A 13,434-nucleotide genomic window follows, 5' to 3' on the forward strand; every position below is an offset into this window, starting at 1 on the left:
GGATGAGGTGCTGTAGATTCACATGCTCTGCATACTCCTGCCATCTAGTGTTGGGTCTGTATGTGCTCAAGTTGTTTTTCTTCCAAGCAGTCCCTTGAGTCATGGGGTAAAGAGACTCCTCTTCTCTGTGATATTGCACATGAGCATCAACTCCATCGTTGGACTGTTTTCCTGCAGTTGGTGAGAATGGAGTATGATTAAGTTTTAGTAAAGAGATGTCCATGCATATGAGATTATAAAATCAGTACTGAAACGGCCACCGGTGCCTAGGGAGGAGGGTGAGCGCATCCGAATCTACAGCACTACATGCCATGAACGGATGCTTACAGGATAACAATCTGTTCGATGGCATGTGTGGCTGTATATACACATGCTCAGCAGTGACTATAAAGCAGTGCCCTCCAGAAAACAGTGGAGGCTAACCTGTGGGTGTTGACCATATAGCTGCTGCTTGGATGGAGTAGGCGCTGCCTGCAGTGCCTTTGCCAAGATCCGACTGATAGATGGCTGAATGTGGATCTTCTTTTGTTTCAAATTGAGTCTTTTGGTCACAGTCTCTAGAATGGGTTCCAGTGCCAGTGCCAAAATGGAAGGTTTTGGTGCCAAACTTGGTCTGTTTCAGAGCCGAAGTGATGGAAGCCGGGATACTCGGAGATTATGAGGTAGAAGGTCAGCTCAGCACCGAAATGGAGTTTGTTCCAGTAGCAGCAAATTGTTGATCAAATCTGATGAGATGAAAAGGGAAGCCCAAACAGGCAAGGCCCTAAGGCCACAAGTGGAAAACGTCGAATCAACAGGTGACAGATTTCTTCTTCTGCTTTCGAAGGGCAAGAGTGAAATGCAAACAAAAACAATATCGACGGGTATAGAGGTTTACAATGGTCGAAATGGAGCCCAAAAAAGGTCTCAAGCCGGAGCACCAAAGTACACGTCCGAACCCGATGGTGGAAAGAAAACAATCTAACAATGGAGTCAATGCCTATGCGCAATATCACCGAGAGGAGGTGTCACTTTACCTGGTGACTCAAGAGATTTCTTCAAAGAAAAACAACTTACACACATCTGGACCCAGCACTAAATAGAAGGAGTATGCAGAGCATGTGTATCTATAGCCACACATGCCATGGAACCATTATTTTTGCATGAGGGTCCACAGTTACATAGGTAAAAAACAGACTGGACATGATTATGATCTATGATCTGCAAATGTATTAAAATTCATCCCAGTTCTATTACAAGAAAGCAATCAGTATATTTCAGCTGTCAGAAGTCATAGAATGGATCATTAATCTTTGTGCAAAACCAATTTGAAAAATAGTGCCTAAGATTTAAAGTGGTGATGGAAGCAATTTGAAAGCTAGTGGGGTGCCAAACAGAGTGCTGGGTGGAAGGGGAGAACGGGATGTGAAGTGGGAGGCAGCACATGGTAGACAGAGCAAGAAAACAATGAATAAAAAAAGAACAAAAGTAGTTTCCTCATGTCAGTCATGTAAGGATTATTAAAAGTTAGCCACTCAAAAGGATTGTAATGAAGCTCTGCTCCAGGGGCGGCATAAACCAAAGAAAGCAAAAAAGGCTGACAAAAAAAAATTAAAATTAAAAGATTAACAATCAACCAACTATGTGCAATAGGTTGCCCAAAGCCCAATCTGTTTATGGTTACTGTGCGCAATACCACTTGAACAACAGGCCACTATAAGTGGCATTTAGGCAAAATACAAAAAAAATATATACTGGGAATCCTGACATGTAAATATTCTAAAGCTTATGAATAGTTATGAAGATCCCTTGAGGGGCAGTCAGATTTACCATTTTAAAATACCAAATACCTGAAAGACTTTAATTAGTTTTTTGATATGCCTTCAGATAATTCATTCAATATTGTATCACAAGGTGGGACAGAGTCCCAGGACTCCTTTTATAGGGCTTCTAATGTTCAACTCATTTTAATCTTTGAGAAGAAGTGTGCAGATTAGTGCTTGTTAGTATGTGCAGTCACACAAGTCTGGAAGAAAGGCTACTTGATCTTGGTGTACATAGTGTTACTTAGAGGAGCTATACAACTACCATGAATATATTCCCATGTGGGTTCCTCATTTACGGCTAATTACCTTTCGACCTGTAGGCTTCTCAACCATGTTGCTGTCACTGTCTGAATGCTCACTTGAAATTGTTTTTGTGGCTCCAGATCTTGGCATCTTATAGCTGGTCAGCAAGCTGTTTTCTTATCAGTTTGCTCATCATGAGTCTGCAAAATGAAGGCATTGTATATTAGAATACACACTCTTAGGAAATCATTTTTTTTTACCTGTTAACATTATTGTAATACTGTAGCCACCACAGTTCTATATGTGTGTGTACTTCAATGGGGTGTATCGTCTCAAAATGGCTATGAAACACAACTTTTCTCCAAACCCTAAAAATAGTCACTGTTAAAAGAAGGAAAAAATGCATATCCCATGACCAATTTAAGGCCAACAACTTTTAGGCTGCTTATGACAGTGAAAATGTTACAGTATGCGTTTGAAAAAAAACTAGTTCCTAGGCTTATTTGACTTCACTGGTGACTGTAATATTCACTGGAAAACAATATCAGTAGATTTACAAAGCAATTATTTTCGGGACATTAGAGTTTGAAGATTCTAGACACGGCAGCTCACTCAAAGATCATGTTCTAACAACCAAAATAAAAGTGGTGAGCAGAGACAAAAAGTAGTAACGATTTATCAGCAGCACCAAGATATAAAAAAACTAAAGCAGTAAAAAAATAGGAAATCAGTCCTCTAATGAAAGGGGAAAAAAAGGCTTAAAAGTAATAACATGAATACACAAGTAGACTTCTCTAACTTAACTGAACATTCAGGGTATCCCGATTTCTGAAACTAAACAAGCATTGGCAAAGCCAATACGTCTCAGCTACACAAGAGCTACTGGCATTGCCAATTTGTTTTAGTCATTTTATACAGTATGGTTGCTGTTCAGCATGGCTAAACTTTAGCGGAATGCAGGAGAGTGGTGTGGAGTGGAGTGTTACGGAGTGGCATACAGCGGCATGGAGTGAGTAGGGTCTCAGAAAGTGGAGTAGAGTGCCAGAGCAGAGTGGCCGAGAGTGGAGTACACTGTTGTGGTGTGAGCAGAGTGGAGAAGAGAAGAGTACAGTAGAGTAGAGTAGAGAGGATGTGGTCTAACGGCCAGAACTACCAACTTTGGAGCTGGGGAACCATGTTTGAGTCTCGGCATCGGCTCAACATCCTGTGATTCTGGGCAAATCTCCCTGTGCCTCCCAAAAATGAATGTGCCCTTTTGTAACGTAACTGGTGCTCATATATAGCGCTCCAATACCTTTGGGTCGAGTTTGCGCTATGTAAAACTGCAACAACAAAAAAAAAGACAGAAGAGTAGAGTGGATGGGTACGGAGTAGAATAAAGGATCAGAGTAAAGTGGCAGAGTGGAGTAGTGTGTCATGGAGTGTCCTATACAGCATCAGAGTAAAGGGTCACAGAGTGGAGTAGAGTGTTGAAGAGGGAAGTGGCATAGACTGGAGTACAGTGGTGTGTCGTAGAGTGGAGAAGAGTGTCGTAGAGTGGAGAAGAGTGATGTAGAGTGGAGAAGAGTGTCGTAGGGGGGATAGGAGTGTTACAGGGTGGAGAAGAATGTTGCAGGGCGGAGAAGTGTCGTAGTGTGGAGAAGTGTCGTAGTGCGAAGAAGAGTGTCGTAGGGTGGAGAAGAGTGTTGTACAGTAGACAAGAGTGTTGTATAGTGAATGAGCTTGTTGTAGAGTGGGGTTTCATAGAGTGGAGTGGCAGGGTGAAGCAGCGTACAGTGGAGAAGTCTCAGAGTGGAGTAGCATGGAAAGTCAGAGTGCAGTAGCAAAGAGTGGCATAGAGTGAGTAGCATCGAGTGGCATAAAGTGAGTAGCACAGAGTGGTGTAGAGTGGCGGGGCATAGAGAGGCATGTTGTAGTTTTGTGAATTGGAGGGGCAAAGGTGGTGCGGCTAAAATCTGCACAGCTAAAATCAGCATGGCTAAAAGTGCAGTGCCATGCTGTAGAGTGGAGAGGTGTGTCAGAGTGGCTTGATGTGGAGTGTTGTAGAGTGAGTGCCATACAGTGAAGTAAAGTAGAGTGGAATAAAGTGTCGGAGTAGAAAGTCACAGAGTAGAGTATAGGAGAGTCAGAGTGGAGTAGAGAGTCACAGAGAGGAGTACAGTTAAGAGTGGGGTGGAGGGGCATCAAGTAGAGTACTGTCAGAGCGGGGTAGTGTCAGAGTGCGGTACAGGTAGGAGCACACTTGAACACAGAGTTTCAAGTGGCGCAGCAAAGAATACAGTGGCGGGTTGCAGAGTGGAGTGTCTTAGAGTGGAGTGACGTGTAAGAGTGGAATGGCATGTGAGAGTGGAGTGTCATGTCGTGGAGAGGTGTAGAGTATGCATGGTGTGGATTTTCAAATGAATTCCCCATTACATTTGTACAGACATTCAGTTTTACAGCGCACAAATGACAATGTGGAAATGGCATCAACTATTGTACTGATTACTTGTGTTCGCATTAAAATATTTGCTTCCACCACACTTCAGAATTACAAAAAATGTGCTTCATTTGTGCTTTCCTAATTCTGATATATTTCAAAATATCTGCACAGTTAATTTACAGACATTTAAATGTTGTTGTGTGCTAGAAAACAAGAATTTCCTTTCACAACCCCAGCAAGACTGTCACATAAATCTTCTCACTTTGAAGTCATAGAAAGAAAGGTAAAACCCAAGCTCCATTGGAAGACAAAGCCTGACATTTGACCTCTGTCCTGGAATGTACAGCAAATGTGACAAGGTAAGAACAAAATGTAAAGGCCCGTTTACAGCAAGTGAGCACTTGTGGAAGAAAACAAGGAGCCAGGTGAAGAGGCTATGCTCCACGGATGGGACCAACCCAAGCTGGACAGACTAAAACAAGTAAAGCCAGCAAATAGAAAGCTAGCAACTGCGAGTAACAAAATACAAGGGTAAGCAATGGGCAGAATGCATTCTGAAGGAAGCTTTCAAAATGTTCCCAAGATGTCTTTACAAACCACACATCTCTGCTGTCTGGTAGCTTCAGCCTAAAAGCAAAGTTCAATTATAATATTAAGACCATTTTCTACAGGGAAGTAAAATCATACAGTCAGCTGGGAAATACTACAAGTTTTTTTTTTTTTTTTACACTAGAGCAATCCAAATTTAATCCTTCAACATTAACTGGCTAAGAGGATGTATACCCTTCTGTCCATTCATGGCATTAACAAACTCTTGAGATCACAGTAACATAAAGTACCAGTTTTTATACGGTTGATCCAGCTACCCACTTGAGGCCCACTAAATCAAATCTTAAAATAGGACAGGATCACAGGTTGGTAAAGAACACAAGAAAGAAATGATGCACGTCCCTGTATTAGGCTGTGGACCTATCTGCTCACCAATGCAGACCGCGTCAGGAGCCCCTTTAAAAGATAGTTCCAGGAATCTGCTGGCTCTCAATTCTGCAGTGGTTCTAATACAAAGGAGCAGCTCCAGCCGTACATAACTCTGTATTCCTCCAGATAAATATAATCCTAGTCTAGACTTGGCAATAATGAAGACACTGAGGATCAGATTATGAGAGACAACTGTACCATGTACACAAATGTTCTTCGTTCTCATGTTCAGTTGAGGCTTTGAAAGGTAGTGCAGCTAGTCAGAGAAAGAGTCTGTGAGAACAAACCATTATCAATCACCAGTCACGTACAAAACATGTCTCAGGAAGCATTTAGCATCCTTTTGCCAATCCACAACACTGTTCAGTATCTCAATAATGCTTTCAGTTTAATACACTAGAGATTGGACTGAAGGAAAAATAATTTTCACAGTGAGTTCCATACAGAGGAGGAAGCAAGTTCTGTCAAAATTGATTGGAAAACCTGCTTTTTATAAACAACTCAAACCCTAGAACATGCAACAAGGTCCCTAACTGTGGGAGGAGACTAGATTTTAGCGGCTAATGGACTGCAAGACAGGACAAGCAGATGCTACAGGCGCATGTTGTGCACTGAGGCAGGTAAAAAAAAAAAATGCTGAAAATAGGATTGGCAGAATCTTAGTGAGAATTTAACCCAAATGATACTGACTATACCCAGTATTCCATGGCCCAGAAGTCTTAAGCAAGAACAGACATGTTACTGGTCGGTCATACCCTCACACACTAACAGAAGTTGAACACGTAGTGATCCCTCCATCTGACCATGTCATGAGAATTTCCAAATGGGTAGCAAATAGGCCATCGACCTCATAGACATAGCAGCTAAATGAGACTCAACCTAAGAGACACAAGAGCTAAACCAGCAACCAAAGAACAAATTAAATAATGCCTTCATTTTAAAGGCTCAGATGGGACCAACCTAACTATTGTTTGGGATTCTCTCAAAGATTTTGTGAGAGGCAAGATCCTTGCACAGGGAGCATCTCTAAATGTATTTAGAGGAACTTTTGGGCCAATATCAAAGATGAATAGAAAACAGCTGAAACCGAACATAAACCCAGACAATCGCAAAAATTATGGCAGCAGTTCCTTTCATCCAGGGCATTTAATGATGGTGGGCCTGAATAAAGCTAAAAAACACACAGGAAAATTATGGTACAAATGTGTATGAGGTGTTAATAAGGCTGAGGAAATCTTAGCAGAGAAGGTAAAAGCGAAAAAAGTGCACAGACATAGTTATCCTATCAAAAGTGACAAGAACATCAAATTATACAACAACATGGTCAAAGTTAATAGATTTTGTGAATTCTACCAACACCTGTACACATCATCCCCACTGGAATTGTACCTGATAAAAGACAATATAAAATCAGCACACTTAAACTGACAGACCTGAAAAAAAGTAGAAGAGTTTGACCAACCTATCACTAAAGAAGAAATCCGAACAGTAATTAATACACTGAAACTCCCAAAACTCCTAGGCCCAATCCTTTCCCCCCAGATTCTACCAAACATTCTCGTCGAGCCTGCTAAGCTTCCTAGAACGCCTATAATTCTTTCACAGAAAGTGGAGAGGGGGGCAATGTCCAAGACTGTATCTGAATCTATAATAACAGGAATCCCCAAACCAGGAAAGATACAAGAAGAGTCAGTTAAACCAATATATCTGCTTAACATAAATCTTACTATGTATACCAAAATACTAGCGAATAGAATGAACCCAGTACCGCCCCAGCTGGTACACCAGGATCTATCAAGTTTTATAGCGAATTGAAAAGAAAGCAATGGCACAAAGAAGGTATTACATCTAACAGACGCAGCCCCCACACTCGAGGCAGAATGTCTCTTTCTTGAAGTCAAAATGGAATTTGAGCGGTTGAGTGGTGGTTTCGCAAGAAACCATGAAAGACTTTGGTGTTAGCCCAAGGTACATGAAGATGGTATGGACATGCTACGCAGACTTAAAGCCAAAAGAATAATTATTCAGATGTCCCAAGTGATTAAAATACAGAGGCCGAAGAGACAAGATTGCCCAATTCACCCCTTTCATTTGCCCTAGGAATGGAACCGGGACACAAAGAAAACATCCAATAATCAGTGGGATGCCACTGGACCCAGATAATTTTAAACTTCGCTGATAATGTGCTAGTTTCAGTGGAATCCCTAAGAACTCTATCCTGATTCTCCTAAGAGAGCTTGGCTAGTATCACAAATTAGCATAATTTTAAATAATTATGTCCAAATTACAAGCATTAAATCTTTTAGGGTTGTTCAACACTCTTGTGAGGCTGAAAGGAATGGTTTGATTTTGCTGGAAAGAGGAAACAATCTAGTACCTAGGCTTAAATATTACTGACAAAAAGGGAATACCTCGATGACAACTAAATATGTTCAGTGGTTAATTTTATTTGTTTTGTTTAAAAAGTTAACCTGATGTTGTAAGTTGCAAGTATCCTGGCTGGGCAACATATCCTCAGTAAAAACTGTACTACTTTACAAGACTATTTCTCTTCCAAGCTCTGCCAGTAAAGGTTCCCATTTGGGAGACAGAGAGAGCATGTACATAATTTACTGTCAGGGAAAAAAACTCAAGTTTGGTTAAGACAAAGCTTTCAGCACCCACAATTGCGGGGGTTGAAAATACTGACCTCCTGATATGTTATAGAGCAGCACAACTCAAAATCATGTCAGTGTTTTTGAGCAGTGTCTGAAAAACAATGGTGTCACGTAGATCACATGATAGCAGGACGTTTCTGAAGGGAACTACCATGGTTGAATGTTTCAGCAACAAAATCAACAGCCAAGAGTGGGACACTAAGAGTATGAGATGAAATAGGGACGACACAGACTCACAAGCTATCCCAGGCCCATTATCTCGCTTGGCAATCCAGATTTTCACCCAGGTGTATTAAAGAATGGGAAAGGACATACACATTAAAAACAAAGGCTAATTTGATAAAGGAAAAGTCACAACATTAAAACAATAAAAGTGGAGCTTGGTCTATTCGAAACCAAATACTTCAGGTACACACAAATATAGTGGGTACCAGTCCAAGTGATGTGTGGAGTACAGTCAGTCTCCTGGCCAGGCCTTCCGCACTACACCAGCAAGATCGGGTAAGATTGATCACTGGGCTGCAGAGCCTTTGAAAGAACTTGCTCTGACTGTAGCGTTAGTGCTGAGAACTTTAGACTTTTACAAAGTTATTGCAGAACTTCTAAGTCTCGTACTCACTAGTGGTGCCCAGACTCAATGTCAGCTCATGTAATCTGGGAATAACCATAGTCCTTAGACAGCGAAGTGAGACTAAGGCCCAGATTTGCATCAAACAGTATAGCGCCGGCTTGTGCCATTCCAGGACTCCAGCCAGGCGCCAAACCTATGGAATGGTGCAATCCAGTGCAAAGGGTGGGCTAACGTCATGGAAAATGTTAGCCGGGTAGGGGCGGTATGGGAGAATAATGTTTTGCGCCACAAAATGGCGTTAGGCTGGTTAGAGTAAAAAAAAGATGACTAACCAGCCTAGCATCATTTCCCAACGCAAATTACAATGCTATTTTGTTAATGAAAGCAAGTATCTGGCTGGACATTCATTTCACTCCACTTAGAAGTCTTGGACAGCTAAACCAGCCCTATGTCTGACAGTCAAGTGCTGCAGGGGTAGTACTCAAAGCCCATATTAGGCCGGCTCTTGAGATATCAGGAGTAAAAGACCTCAATCTCCAAGGTTGGTCACAGTAGCTCCTGCTTTCCTAGAACCTTCTGTTAGGGGTGCCGGCAGCCATCTAAGGTGTGAAAATATGAGCAGAGATGGCATACTGAATGAGGCTGTGCAGATGGCCTGCATTCACTGCATTTTCTGTGCTGCTTCCCACAGTCCTTCTGAAAGGGTCAAAAAAGTAAGAGCTCACAAAGAAGTAATTTAAAATAGTGCTCATAGTTTTAAATAATTGCTTTACGCTTAAAAAAAAAAAAAAAAAAATGCAAGATCAACAACTTGACACTGATGTGCAGAAAGAATCTTAATTTAGGTACTGTTTCTGGTTTTATATAGCGCAAAATCTGCCGGAGGACACTCGCGTAGTTTTATATGATCACTGTTTTGCGTTACACAAGAACAGATTTGTTTATTTATTTTTAGGTCGAGCACGCAATCGCTTTGACTTGTAAGCGTTGTGGGCTTTTAACCACGCCCATCACTTTCACTCGTTCCTGGGCTTGCCTTTCAAAAAACTCACTTGACATCATTGGTAAATGCTTTATGTTTGTCCCGCCTTAAGGCTGTTTTTGTCACACCTTGCAGACTGCCCCTGTTAAGTGGATTATTGCACAATCGCCGATATACTTCAGTGTGGGCGAACTATTTTTTTCTTTTGACTCTCCCCTTCCTGCTGTATGACTGCTATTGTGCTCACATCGCAACAGGCACAACAGCAAGAACTCGATCAGGGGTACTGAAGCGCTGGTCACATTGTTCACAGTTACCTAATCAGGGTCATTTCGTGTGTCTCTCCCCTTTAAACACTTCAGATTGGTAGATGCTTTACACAAAACAGACATCCTCAAAGCAAAAGCAGCTCTCCCGGTACAGCGGGAGAGCTGCTACACCAGTATTCACTGCACTTGGGAAAATCTCCCAATAATGCTTTGCAGGGCATTACTTGTACACAACATTTTTGGCCATAACTCAGCCTGTGGTTGTCCTGGGACAATGGGACCACCATCAAAACGTTCAGCACAATGTGCTCTGTCTACATCATCTCTTGGTCCCCACACTAATTTAGTGGGGACCCCAAAATAATAATCCCTCCCATCATTCAGTGTCTTTTTAAGTGCTCTCATGGCTGAAACTTTTTTTTTTTTTAACAGCTGAGAGTAGTTTATGTTTTAAGGGCCTTGTTTGTAATAATATTGCTATAGGCCTACTATCCCTGAAAATGTGTAATGTACTATGCACTCTAGGGGCTAAATATGTGGTTACATTGCATTATTTAATGCCATTTTCCTTTTGTGTGGTTATGCCCTCTAGGGGTTAACTATATAGTTGCATGACCATGTGTCTTACAAATCCTATTTTCATTGTTGTGTCCTCTAGGGGCTGTTCTAAGTATCACAGTCATATCAACATACTGAAATATTCGTGACACACGGAAACTGACTGCATAATGATTGCAGTGCATTACTTTTACAAAACATTTGTGCTCATAACTCAGCCTGTGGTGGTCCTAGGACAATGGGACCACCACCAAAACATTCAGCATGATGTAATATCATTAATCAGACCTGCTAGCCTTGAAAATGTGTAATGTACTATGCTTATTACTTTCACCTGTTTTTTTCACAGTGTTATGCCCTTTAGGGGCCAACAATAAGGTTACATGACCATGTTTCTTTCAAATGATATTTTTGTTATAATGTTCTAAGCATTACTTTCTAATGCCAAATGTTTATTTCTGATAAAAGGTTTATATGATAAGGAGAGATTATTAAAACGTATAATTATTACAATTATGACCATGATTCAGGCCAACTTAACATCCTTATTACACTAAGACTGTTTGAACACTCTTGATATGTTTGAAAGACCCTTCTAGTTTATTTCTTTTCTGGGGCTGCTTTGTGTCTTTTTGGGGGGAACTGTGTTAGCCAGCCAGCAAATCTGATAGTGGGGTGGTGAAAGTGGTATTCTATTGGAACTAGCATGCCAGATTTAAATTAGGATGCTAAATAGCAACATTTTCATTTTTTGCTGCAGGTAGAGGAAGCAGATAAATGGAAGTGATTCAGGTATATGCAGGGCCCCTGGAATTATATGGCAGGAAAAGACAAAATTATAAGGCAGGGTTGACCAATTTATGTGGCAAGAAAAGTCCTGTTGTTGCTTTTAATTTGCCCACCACGATCGTTCCCTCATTGCTTTTTATTCCCAAAAACCATCCCACCATTGATTTCAGCCATTCCACCTCCCCAGGAAAAAAAAGCATTGGCAAAGCTTTGCCAATGCTTTTATTTTTTTGCAGCGTTATAAAGCACCAATTCGAGCAAAAGTATTTCACTGCTTTACATGAGCACCTGTTACGATGAACACGGTCCCACCTACCCAGCGCTTGTGGTGAGTTTATTGCGCGCTCAGTTTCTTTCATTGCAGATTTGCATGCTGATAGAGTGAGCCTGTATGGTGCAGAGTGAGCAATGGCGTTTAGCCAATTCCCTAAATAGTTAAATTGTTGAGCAGGGCTGTCCCATGTCATTATTACCAATACCGGCTGTTAGTGCTGGCACAAAGAGGCATTGCAATATTATCTCTTCCACCTAAAAAGCATTTTGAAGCACTGGCCGCTTCATAGCACTTTTTAAAGCTTCCTCTTATCCACCAACCTCTGAGCACCAACCCCCATATGCCCCCACCCTACTGCCAAATACCATAGCTCACCCATGGAGGAGATCTATTGGCTTTGCCAATGCTTGTTTTGTTGGCTTGCCTGTTTCTGCTCACATACTTACATACTTCTGCCCTTAGCTTGCGACACACCCATTCACACCTAACCATGTGTTCGTATTTCTTGCACCCTCCCTCCTTATTGTTTGTTTCTCATTTCCACAAAAATGTTTTGAATGTTGTTGGCGGCATAAACTGTGCATTTTATATTTTAAATTGAATGGAGGCGTTGAACCTATATAGCTACAAGGCTCAGTGTTATATCTTTGGTTTACTTAATTTGTTTTGTTGCTGTTCCTCCTGGCTCAGCTCAAACTGCTGTTTATGTTGGGATGAACAAGACTTTTAAAAATAAAAGTGTGTTTTATGTTATGTTTCGAGTTGTAAATTATCTTCTGCAACAAGATGCTATGCAAAATAGTCAGCTTATTATACTAAGTGCGGATGCATCAAGCAACTCTGATTTTTAAATCAAAGACTATAAACAATGGTAGGCTTGATGCACTGGTTAAGGAGTAACTATAAAGAGAGGAAGGAAGGAAATCCTTACTCAACAGTATGCCAGTACCCAGGGGGCAGCCAATGCGGTGTGAAGCGACTGCCAGCTCCGGACTGGCGATGCCCTATCCCCGGCTATCCTGACAGCTATGTAGCCCCAACAGTGCCCCTGAGCCACCTATTACATTCCCCCTGACTGCGTGCCGCCCCGCCCCCCCCCCCTATGGCTGTTCCCAAGTACCTAAGGAGGTGTGAATCTGTCTCTCTGGCCGCCACGAACCACTCAGAAAAGCGACACAAGATGGCGACCTCCAGGGCAGCGGACTGCATGGGCCCACGGAGACACAACTGGGGAGGTATGGTGCGAGTGGCTACACCGTCCTTCTCATGTCTGAAGAAACTGAGGCTCCCAGCAGACTCTGCAAAATTTACGGCCCTACTTCGGACAGTAGAGGCGAGCATATGGCCGTGCGGCATCTCCGGAGCCTACTAGGGGAGATGCGCCACAGCAAAATGTGGGACAGCACTGTCGTAGTTTGGACTCTTGCTCTGGGCAAGACTGCTGGTCTCAGGATGACAGTACTTTCGTTTGTAGGAGACTAAGGGGGTTATTCAAACTTTGGAGGAGGTGGTAATCCGTCCCAAATGTGACGGATTTACCACCAGCCGTATTACGAGTTCCATAGGATATAATGGACTCGTAATACGGCTGGTGGTATATCCGTCACTTTACCGTCACTTTTGGGACGGATTACCACTTCCTCCAAAGTTGGAATAACCCCCTAAGTCTCTTCCTACAACTATTTGTAACTGTTGTCCAAACCTTACCGGCTTACTAGCAGTACCTCACCAAAAACACAATAGTAAAAGGTGATTTGTAGCAGTCGCTTACGCATGGACTCAAAATACAATATCTCAGGGTTGTCGTGGTTAAACGGAAATTACCCTTTTCTCACAGATTTATTATGTCTCATACAGACAAAGGCAATAACACAGATGCAGTAAAG

The 13,434-nt window shown here is 41.9% G+C and overlaps 1 protein-coding gene across 2 annotated transcripts in view; it reads right to left on the reverse strand.

Moving 5' to 3' along the window:
• Window positions 1-13,434, reverse strand: part of ANKRD12 (ankyrin repeat domain 12) — a 418,715-nt gene that overhangs the window by 325,961 nt on the left and 79,320 nt on the right. For both annotated transcript variants that reach the window (XM_069216617.1, XM_069216611.1), the window contains exon 2: window positions 2,112-2,248. In XM_069216617.1, the coding sequence (XP_069072718.1) occupies window positions 2,112-2,198 (87 nt within the window). In that variant the 5' untranslated portion in view covers window positions 2,199-2,248. The remainder of the gene's footprint in view (window positions 1-2,111; window positions 2,249-13,434) is intronic.

Source organism: Pleurodeles waltl, chromosome 2_1, assembly GCF_031143425.1.
Source record: "Pleurodeles waltl isolate 20211129_DDA chromosome 2_1, aPleWal1.hap1.20221129, whole genome shotgun sequence".
Lineage (NCBI taxonomy): Eukaryota > Metazoa > Chordata > Amphibia > Caudata > Salamandridae > Pleurodeles > Pleurodeles waltl.